Source organism: Oncorhynchus mykiss, chromosome 16 (genome assembly GCF_057628025.1).
Source record: "Oncorhynchus mykiss isolate SJ-2025 chromosome 16, ASM5762802v1, whole genome shotgun sequence".
NCBI lineage: Eukaryota > Metazoa > Chordata > Actinopteri > Salmoniformes > Salmonidae > Oncorhynchus > Oncorhynchus mykiss.
The window spans coordinates 18870071-18881499 of NC_143037.1; the positions used below are offsets into that span (position 1 = coordinate 18870071).

Genomic DNA, 11429 nt, shown 5'->3' on the forward strand with positions numbered 1-11429 from the left:
GAAGGAACGAGTTTGAGAGTTTGATTTGATTCTTTAGGATCCTTATTAGCCGAAGCAAATGGAGACAGCTAGTCTTACAGGGGGTCCAACACATAACGAAAAAGACATTACAGACTAAAGACTTTAAAATGTACATACATTTAAAAACATTAACATGTAGTGTGTGTGTGTGTGTGTGTGTCTATCAGTTACATCAGTTACACATACGTGTCAGTACATACACACCACAAGTAGGTCACATGTGGGAGAGGCGTTGTGTATGTTTTTTGGAAACCAGATTTGCTGTTCACTTGCGGCTTTATTGCATGGAAGGGTGCCACAGAAGGAGGGAGGAATCAGTTGTAGTACTGAGCGTACTGAAATGCAGCCAATATTTCCAGCTGTGTGGTCGAGCTTGGCTTCCAAAGAATCTGCTCACCATGTTACCCATCTACATGAGGTTGGTCTGTTGCTTTTGCCAAGGGAAACATGGCCGGGTCTATTTCAGTACCGCAGAGTTCAGACACTAACTGATCCCTCCCTCCCTCTGTTTTCATTGCAGTAAGTGTGGCACCCTTCCCCCTGAGAGTTGCTTCTTCAGCCTCATCTGCAGTACCGGATCCTTCATGGGTATGTACCAGTGAAACTCATGTTTCTTTTGAATAGGAAGGGTGATGCATCATAGGTCCATTATCAGCATGCGGTGTCGTCATCTTAATGCAACTCGTTTCAGATTTCAAAAAATCTTTACAGCGGAAGCACACCATGGAATAATCTGAGTACAGCGCTCAGCGACCAAAACAAACCATACGGATACACGCCATGTTGTGGAGTAAACAGAAGTCAGAAATAGCATTATAAATATTCACTTACCTTTGATGATCTTCATAGGAATGCACTCCCAGGAATCCCAGTTCCACAATAAATGTTTGTTTTGTTCGATAAAGTCCATAATTTCTGTCCAAATACCTCTTTTTTGTTTGCACGTTTAGTTCACAAATCCAAATTCACAAGGTGCAGGCACTTAGTTCAGACGACAGTTCCATTACAGTTCGTAGAAACATGTCAAACGATGTATAGAATTAATCTTTAGGATGTTTTTATCATAAATCTGCAATAATATTCCAACCGGACAATTCCTTTGTCTTTAGAAATGAAAAGGAACAGAGCTCGTGCTAACGGCCGCGCGCGAGACTTAGCTCATGGCATTCTGCCAGACACCTGACTCAAACAGCTTTTATTCGCTCCCCCTTCACAGTAGAAGCCTGAAACAAGGTTCTAAAGACTGTTAACATCTAGTGGAAGCCGTAGGAAGTGCAATCGGACCAAATTTTACACTGTATATTGGAAAAGCAAAGGCTTGAAAACCTACACACCTCAGATTTCCCACTTCCTGGTTGGATTTTTCAGGTTTTTGCCTGCCATATGAGTTATGTTATACTCACAGACATCATTCAAATAGTTTTAGAAACGTCAGAGTGTTTTCTATCCAAATATACTAATGATATGCATATCTTAGCTTCTGGGCATGAGTAGCAGGCAGTTTACTCTGGGCACCTTATTCATCCAAGCTGCTCAATACTGCCCCCCAGCCATAAGAAGTTAATGCACTGACGGCACTGAGACCAGAGAAAATGATTTTGGTGGCAAAATGGCGGCAAATTGTTCGAGTTTGGATTACGATGTAGATCGATGACTACTCTGTTAGCTATCCACTCACTCATAGTCATACCCAATACACTGTACGTAACTGTCAGGGATGTCTGTCGTTCTGTCATCCTCTTTCACTGTAAAAGTAAAATAGTTTGCTTCACTGGGCATCCCTAAATGTAGTTGTTAAAGCTAGATAGTTTGTGTTTATGTATCGATATGTAGGCTACGTGTGCCTTTTTAAAATGTAGTAAAATGTTCTGATGTAGTTCTGTCCTTGAGCTGTTCTTGTCTATTAATGTTCTCTATTCATGTTTTGTGTGGACTCCAGGAAGAGTAGCTGCTGCTTTTGCAACAGTTAATGGGGATCCTAATAGAATATCAAAAATACTAAAAGCTCCAGGTCGACGTTTTTCCAGCTGTGGCTGTGAATCTAACAAGGTCTCTGTTCCACAAACAGAAGTCTATGCCCCCCCTCGCCCCTTTTACTCCACCCCCTGAAAGGAGAACTTTCTGTGTGTGTCCCCCCACTCCGACACCACATGAACTAACCGCTGCAGCCCGATCATGGGCAATTACAGCAGTGCTGTTTCTCTGCCAAAACCTCTTGAAACCAGCTATTTTGGTTGTTTTGTTTGTGCTTCAAAGCCAATCATGGACGCAGAGTGTATTGGCTTTTTTGGAATATTCATCCTTAGAAACCTTAACTGTCAAGGAATTTTCCCTATAAGGACTGCATTGGAGACCTAAAAAACCTATGATTAGCTTACCCTGTTCAAATGGTCTCTTTTCAGATTGATTTATGTGCCAAAATGTTTGCCAAAGGGCATACAGTATGAACATGGATATATCATATATCTGGATCCATTACGGTGTATGTACAGTATTTGCAATTGTATCATTTGTACTGTCCTTACCAGTTTGAAGTTAGAACAAAGTTAGAATGGACAGGTTTTGAAGTGATTATTACATAACAGTCTTATCAAACAGTGCATTTAATACCCCCCACGGTTCAGTTTGTTTGAACAGGGCTCTCTTATGTCGGGGAGCGGTTAGAGGCACTGCTTGGGGGTTGAATGCAGCACAAAGTGCTAGCGATCACGTACTCAAACACGTGAACAAAGCACACCACCAGAAGCCACAAAGGGATGGTTCGTTTTTGTTTGAGCACACACACTGCGAGAGCGTTTACTTAACTCTGGCGCTTGGTGTGGAGTTGCGATGAGAAGAATGGTAACGTCTGAAACCCCGGCCACAAAGTAGATCCCTCACTGTGTCCTAACTAGTGAATTTGCCAAAGAATCACTAGCAAACAGGGATTCTTATCGCATTATCTGCTGCATTATCACTGTATTGACAACACGCACATCTAAACACTCGCTTGGTGGTGAGATGGACACCAGATGTGAACCTATTTCCATCCAATGGATTTTTGGGAGAACAGTTTGCTGCTCTTGGAAGTGCTGTACGGCTGCAGCAAAGTCTTCACTGGCCAGTTTGGTACAGAGCCATTAGGAATCTGCACACAACTTGGTTTCCAGTTCTTAACAACTCGGCAGAGACGGCACTTCTTGGCATAGTGTTATGCACATTCTATCTGCTTTTCCATCTTGCAACTCAATATCCAAGAGTGGACTACTCCCTACTCTGCAAGAGGGACATGTAGAGTGATGTTTCTTGTTGATTCCATGCTCTGGCAGATTTGATAGTGAGCCGTCACCAGATGAGTGGTTCTGTCTGCTTGATAGATAGGTGAAAATAAAAATGTTTGTTTTGTTTCTCCTCCCTCCCTCAGTGATTTTGATAGGGCTGCTGCGGTATGCCCACGTCATAGAGAAGCACCAGAACTGTGTCCTTAACACTGCCGGCCTTTCCACTGGCTGGATCTGTGCTGCAGGACTCATTATGGTGGGCAACTTCCAGGTAAGAACAGAACTGACGTCACTCCCACAGTGGAGCATCTCTGTCACTAAATGGCTCTTGTGAAGTGTTGGATGAAGGTGTAATGTGCTCAACTATTAGAGGCCTGTGTTCAGGTTTGACCACTGTATAGGCTGTGTAGGCTACTGGTGTGGTCGATAGTAACAAGATGCAACTCCACATTTCTTAACTAAGGCAGCAAGTCCATTGTTTGTATGATTGCATAAGATTTCACTACTGTATTACATAAATTTAAAATAACTGATCACTATCTTAGCCTGTGGGATTTTCACTACATCCGGGCATTGTAAATCACAATGACTTTATTGAAGCAGTGCTAGTTGTTTGATGTTCCCAGTAAGTCCTCAAAAACAGGGAAATTGTCCTCTGTGGGTGCTCTGTAGTCTGTAGAAAACATTCACTTTGACAGCTAGTTAATCCAAGTGCAGGTTGATGAGATGCAAGTGAAAGACCACTGAGAGATCACTGTTTTGTAGGTGGGTGCCATGGCAAACCAAGGTCTCCTTGGCCTCTTTCTAACATAGGGAAACAACATTCTCTTCAACATCACATGCTGATTCTGTCAAATATCCGTAGATGTCTGTTTTCTTTGAACCAAGGCCCATCTTTCTGGTGCGAAGCGCACCACTAAACCATTCCCCTTCAAGTTGTGATTTACTGGGAGGGTTTGGCCGGTAGGGATGTCCTTGTCTCATCGCGCACCAGCGACTCCTGTGGCGGGCCGGGCGCAGTGCGCGCTAACCAATGTTGCCAGGTGCGCGGTGTTTCCTCCGACACATTGGTGCGGCTGTGTTAAGAAGCAGTGCGGCTTGGTTGGGTTGTGTATCGGAGGACGCATGACTTTCAACCTTCGTCTCTCCCGAGCCCGTACGGGAGTTGTAGCGATGAGACAAGATAGTAAGTAGCTACTAACAATTGGATACCACGAAATTGGGGAGAAAAAAGGGGTAAAATTCACACACACACACAAAAAAGAGTTGTGATTTACTGATTGTAGAATGACAGAGGGGAGGAGAAAATTAATGCTCTGCCTACCAAGTATCTTCCAAATATTTACAGACAGTGCCTTTAGAAAGTATTCAGACCCCTTGATTTTTTCCACATTCTTTTTGCCCACTAAACCCAGAAGCCACCCGCACAAATGTGTCGGAGGAAACACCATACACCTGGCGCCCGTGTCAGCGTGCACTGCACCCAGCCCGCCACAGGGGTCACTAGTACGCGATGGAACAAGGACATCCCTGCTAGCTAAACCCTCCCCTAACCCAGACGACGCTAGGCCAATTTTGCGCCACCCCATGGGTCTCCCGGTCGCAGCTCGCAGCCCACAGAGCCTGGGCTCGAACCCAGAATCTCTAGTGGCATAAAAAAATTAGAATAAGGCTGAAACATAACACACTGTGGAAAAAGTTGACCTTCCAAGTTGGGAGGTCAACTTTTTCCACAGTTTGTTACGTTTCAGCCTTATTCAAAAAAATGTTTTTTAAATCTCAGCAATCTACACACAATACCCCATAATGACAAAGCGAAAACAGGTTTTTAGAATGTTTTGCAAATTATTACAAATAAAAAACAGATACCTTATTTACTTAAGTATTCAGACCCTTTGCTATGAGACTCGAAATTGAGCTCAGAGATGTTTTTACAACTTAATTGGAATCCACATGTGGTCAATTAAATTGATTGGAATTGATTTGGAAAGGAACACACCTGTCTATTAAAGGTCCCACAGTTGACAGTTCATGTCAGAGCAAAAACCACAGAGTCCCTCTGTGGAGATGGGAGAACCTTCCAGAAGGACAGCCATCTCTGCAGCACTCCACCAATAAGGCTTTTATGGTAGAGTGTCCAGACGGAAGCCACTCCTCAGTAAAGGGCACAAGACAGCCCACTTGGAGTTTACCAAAAGGCACACAAAGGACTCTCAGACCATGAGAAACAAGATTCTCTGGTCTGTTGAAACCAAGATTGGCCAAACGCCAAGGTTCAAGTCTGGAGGAAACCTGGCACCATCCCTACGTTGAAGCATGGTGGTGGCAGCATCATGCTGCGGGAATGTTTTTCAGCGGCAGGGACTGGGTGACTAGTCAGGATCGAGGGAAAGATGAACGGTGCAAAGTACAGAAAGATCCTTGATAAAAACCTGCTCCAGAGCGCTCAAGACCTCAGACTGGGGCGAAGGTTACCCTTCCAACACGACAACGACCCTAAGCCCACAGCCAAGACAATGCAGGAGTTGTTTCGGGACAAGTCTCTGAATGTCCTTGAGTGGCCCAGCCAGAGCCTGGTCTTGAACCCGATCAAACATCTCTAGAGAGACCTGAAAATAGCTGTGCAGCGCCAGTCCCCATCCAACCTGACAGAGCTTGAGAGGATCGGCAGAGAATAATGGGAGAAACTCCCCAATACAGGTGTGCCAAGCTTGTAGCGTCAAACCCAAGAAGACTCAATGCTATTATCGCTGCCTAAGGTTCTTCAACAAAGTACTGAGCAAAGGGTCTGAATACTTATGTAAATGTTCATATTTCTGTTTTTACATTTTTTATAAATTAGCAAACTTTTCTAAAATCCCGGTTTTGCTTTGTTATTATGGGCTATTGTGTGTAGATTGATGAGGGAATTTTTTTGTCAATCAATTTTCGAATAAGGCTGTAACGTAACAAAATGTGGAAAAAGTCAAGGGGTCTCAATACTTTCCAAAGGCACTATATGCACTAGATGACTGAGAGGGGTACTGTTTTGAAGCCACTGCACCTCAATCCTGGCACTCCACTAATGTAAAAAAAATATGATATTCTATTACAGACACCTTAATGCATACTTTTAATTTATATTATGTGAGCTAAGTTTTAATGTTACTGTCCCCACTAAAACAAAAAAATACTTAAACTTATAATTTTGTCCTTAAACATTTAATTGAAATAATGTGGAATTCCATTCATTTCTATTCATGGTTTGCCACTTCGCTGCCCTTATAAGGACGCTGCAGCCGTATTGATGCTTTATTTTACTTTACTATTTATATTTTTGACTACTTTTACTTTTACTTCACTACATTCCTAAAGAAAATTATGTACTTTTTACCCCATACATTTTCCCTTACCTGTAGTACTTTTTCCACCACTGATCCCTAATGCCTGCAGCTCTAGCTCTGTGCACTCTGGGTACTCCACAGCCTGGCTGTGGGTGCGGTCTCGTTCAGTAACACATTGTCTTCTTTCAACGCATCTGATCTCAATCTCCCCCACAGGCAATCATCTCTTTGTAGGCCTTCCAAACACATCCCTCCTGATCATTTCTAGGCAGGCCTCTAGAAAGGCCTTTGGTAAGGTCTTGCAAACAGGAGGTTTTGGCAAGCTGCTGTGTTCCTACACTCAGTAGGCTTCTGAAGGTCAATCTCATGACTTGGGCTCTTGTGACGGGAGGGAGCTGTCCCTATTCAGCCTAGTGCCCTGAGGAAGAGGACCATCCCTTGGGAAAAGAGGCCCATCCCACGTGGCTAGGGCAACTGAACATAGGAGCATATATTGCAGTGAACATAGTCTTCTGGAGTTTTCTTGCTCCTCAAACTACTGGCCAATAGCCAGACAGTGTACACTACTGTACCTTCCTTTAAGCCACAATGTCTGCCTTTTGTGGCCATGAAGTAATACAGACATTCTAAATGCAGATTTAGATAGGAGAGTTTATTTTCATCACAATCACACTCTGTTCCCAGAGTTCTGAGGTTTTGTACATGTGCTGAATGCGATGGATAGAAGAGTGACTGGTCGACAGTGTTTCCTTATTTGAGCTGTTCTTGCCATAATATGGACTTGGTCTTTTACCAAATAGGGCTATCTTCTGTATATCAACCCTACCTTGTCACAACAACTGATTGGCTCAAATGAATTAAGTAGGAAAGAAATTCCATGAAATAACTTTTAACAAGGCACACCTATTAGTTTAAATGCATTCCAGGTGACTACCTCATGAAGCTGGTTGAGAGAATGCCAAGTGTGCAAAACGGTCATCAAGGCAAAGGGTGGCTACTTTGAAGAATTGAAAATCAAAAATATTTTTAGATTGGTTTAACTTTTTGGGGGTTACTACATAATTCCATATGTGTTATTTCATAGTTGTGATGTATTCACTATTATTCTACAATGTAGAAAATTCAAAATAAATAATTATTGAGATAAAACAGCTACATTGGACCTTTAAGTGACAGTATTTTTGTGTGGGCATGTGCAGACAGGTCAGCAATGACAGCTCTCAAAAAAAACTTGTTTGTGAAATCAACACCTTTTCACCACACTTGGGGTGTATTCAGCTGGTCAGTCTTTGTCATGAAAAGAGCGGGTGTTCTTAATATGTTGTATATTCAGTGTCATTTATATGCCTCTACGACTCCAGTTTGGACAATTGCTGTCCCAATTGTTGCGCAATTACCTCAGAGTTATACATGTGTCTGTGTGTGTGTGTATCGGGTGTGTGATGGCATAACAGGGAAATCCACGTGTGTTTACAAGCCATCGCGGGCCAGGTAGGGACGAGTGCCTAAAATGTGCTGTGTCTGTACATATTTGTCTTCACACTTCTGTGTCCCACCAGCCCTGGTTGTGTGTATTCCTCCTCTTCTTGCTGGGTCCTGATTGGCCTGCAGACTCTCCTCCCTGGCCATGGTGAAGGAGCCCTTCGCTTATATAATGAACCGTGTGTGCGTGTGTGAGGGTGTGTAAATTGCAGTCCTCACCATATGCATTTGGACAGTAAAGCTAACATTTTTATTTTGTCTCTCTACTTCAGCATTTTGGATTTTAGATAACATGATTAATATGAGTCGAAAATAAAGAATGTCATCTTTTATTTGAGGGTTTTTCATTACATATCTGTTTAACCATTTGGAAATGAAAGCACTTTATGTATCTGGTCCCCCCATTTGAAGAAATCATCAAGTATTTTGACAAATTCACTTATAGCGTATTGAAGTAGTCAAACATTTAGTATTTGGTGTCTTGCGACTCTTCAAACTTGTTTGCCGTTTGTTTTGGCTGTGTTTTGGGTATTGCTCAATAGTAACTGTATGGTGAAAGATGTTGGGTGTCATTTTGGAGTCACTTTGTAAGTGAGGATAGAAGGCATTCATTTGGACGCTGCCATGATTCGGAAAAATCGTGAATGAATCATGAATAATGACGAGTGAGCAAGTTACAGAGGCACAAAGATGAGAGGATAATCTGTTGTTGTAGCCGCTGTAATTTTCATACTCATGATTATTCATAATCCGTTCAGGAATTTTCTTAGTCGTGGCAGCATCACAATGAATTTAGAAGTGTTCAGAAACATCTTCTCTGCTCATTTAAAAAGAAAATCACTCCAGACACCATTCATTTACGTTTCAGGAAGACATACAGACAACAGATATATATGAAAATACCCTAAAATAAAATATGACATTCTGTACTATCATTTGATCTCAAATCCAAAATTCTAGAGTATAGAGACAACATTTTTATTTTAGCTCCACTATCCCAATAAGTATGGTGAGGACTGTATGTACATGTACATGTGTACTATTTGGTGACAGTGTGTACCCATGAGGGTTAACATTTTTGAACACCACTGTTTGTCACAGTGCCAACAGGGCTAAAGCCATAGTGGATGTGAGGAACTACTTCAGCACTTTTGACATATCACCCGGTGTTTGTGGATGGGATACACCTACGCGGGGAGTTTATGTATAGCAGGAATCCCTTTACAAGAGTGACTGTTATCCGGTTGAGAAACAATTCCAAGCTCCTTCTGCCATAGGCACCTTTGAGAGGATTAGATACTCTTAATGGCATACAGTAGAAGCTAGGAGTCTGTTTGGTACTGGGAATAGGTTACTGTAGAATCTGTAAAGTATCTCACATGTCACAAACATTTGGACAACCCTACTGTCAATCTTTTTCCAGGTGGTTAAGTGAAGGCAGACTGTCCCCCAGCTAAAGAAAACTCTAGAAGGTCATGAACTCTAGACCTGGTGCAGGTTCCCCACCCTGTGGTTTTGGAGTGTGAACATCTCTACCACCTCAGCCTATCATACAGTTGACCTTATTGTATTTGTGTAATCAATATACTAAAGAGGATTCTCATACGTCAATACAGGGGTGTGTTTCAAACTTTCAACAGCATACATTGGTCACTTTTTTCTAATTTAGCACACAGGAACTAGAGGCCATGAGTAACTTGGTCAAAAATAATTGCACAGAGTGGCCTATAGATGGCGCTGTTATAAGTAGTCTTACTTAGCCTCACATCCGTTACCTTGTTTGACCTAGAGACTTGAACTTTTGCATGTAGGTGCTTTTCCACATGCTGAACAAATTTGTCTCAAGGACTCATAAGGTCCGCCAGGATAGATTTTCCTCCATCTTGTAGCCCATGGTACATCTCCTAACTTAGTTTGATAAAAGCTAAGGGATTGATTAAGAGATGGCTGAGTTATTGATAAATTAGGATTTCAGATTTTACGTGTCTTTCGTAAATCTTTCGTAAATCCACTCCACAAGGCCTAACAACATCAAACTTTTTAGGGTCATCAAAGATGGACCAAGTTAAGTTTGACATTGATATCTTAAAAATTAAGGAAACTATTAACAATTCACTTTTTGACTATGTAATGCTAATGCTTAAAATAATAATACAAAATCTCTCATGGACTAAAAGTCAGGTTCACTGCAAATTTGGTCTTTGGACTAATCACAATAGCCACTAAATATTTTGACAAAATAACATTGACGCATTCAAAGACGGCCACATTATATCAGCAGATGCATATTAGCACATGGCAGAGTTATTGACAAATCAAAAAACGGATTTTTTTGTGTCCATTTAAACCACTGTAAATCCTCTCCATATTGGCCTATCAACTTGAAAGTTGTCATCGCAATCATAGACCTCACTACGATGAACCACACTGAATTTGGTATTGATATCTAAAAAACTGTTATCTAAAAAAACTCACTTTGTATATGTAGCGCTAATGCTCAAAATCATCCGCAATCATCTTCTCCTCATGAACCATATGTCAGATTCACTCCATGTGTTCTATTTTGACACATTACATCAGACTTGAATGCTTTTGAGATTGTCGCTCCATTCAATATATAGTAGCTCAATAGATTAAGTAATGACTTTAAGAATGATTACCCGCTGCATTCAAAGATAACCAACTTACAGCATTTGTGTCATCCTTGTGGTATTGAGAGAGAAACATGGTAATGCTTTCCCTAATGGCATATAAAGGAAGATAGTTCCGACATGATAGAGTGCTCGCTTTCTTATCCAACTGATCTGGTGTCCTTTCTGTCATCCTGTGAACCCTGTTCATTGCTGCTCGCAGCTGTCTTTTTGAATGGTTATACTGAAACTCCTCTGGTTTAGAGTGTTATTCTGATCCATCCATTGTTCTCTTTTCCTGGAAACGAGTCCTTTTGTGTCAGATAGAGTAATACCCTGTTGACAGTGACTATACTCTCCGCATAGGAGAAACCTTTGAATAATCCTTTTTGGTTCCAGGTAGAACCCTTGGGATTTTGAAGTACACGTACGTCCATCTATGTGTCGTAAATAAACATTGATGTAATTGTGTTCCAGGTGGATTATGCCAAAGTGCTTCACTACGTGGGTGCAGGGGTGGCTTTTCCCACCAGTATCCTGTTTGTGTGTCTGCAGTCAGCCCTGACCTACCGCCTGGCGAAGACCCAGAGAGAATATAATGTGGGCCACCTTCGACTGGGGATGAGCTTGCTAGCCTTCATCACCCTGGTCTTCAGTATCCTTTACACTGGTCGTCACTGTAAGAGAGAGAGAGTCAGAGAGACATGAAGGAA

General features: G+C 41.9%; 1 protein-coding gene across 1 annotated transcript in view; it reads left to right on the forward strand.

Annotated features, from left to right (window-relative positions):
- The window catches only part of LOC110491531 (transmembrane protein 150A), a 29191-nt gene that overhangs the window by 15713 nt on the left and 2049 nt on the right, over positions 1-11429 (forward strand). Inside the window, exons 5-7 of the mRNA XM_021565052.3 lie at positions 542-609; positions 3425-3552; positions 11194-11371. Of these exons, the coding sequence (XP_021420727.1) occupies positions 542-609; positions 3425-3552; positions 11194-11371 (374 nt within the window). The remainder of the gene's footprint in view (positions 1-541; positions 610-3424; positions 3553-11193; positions 11372-11429) is intronic.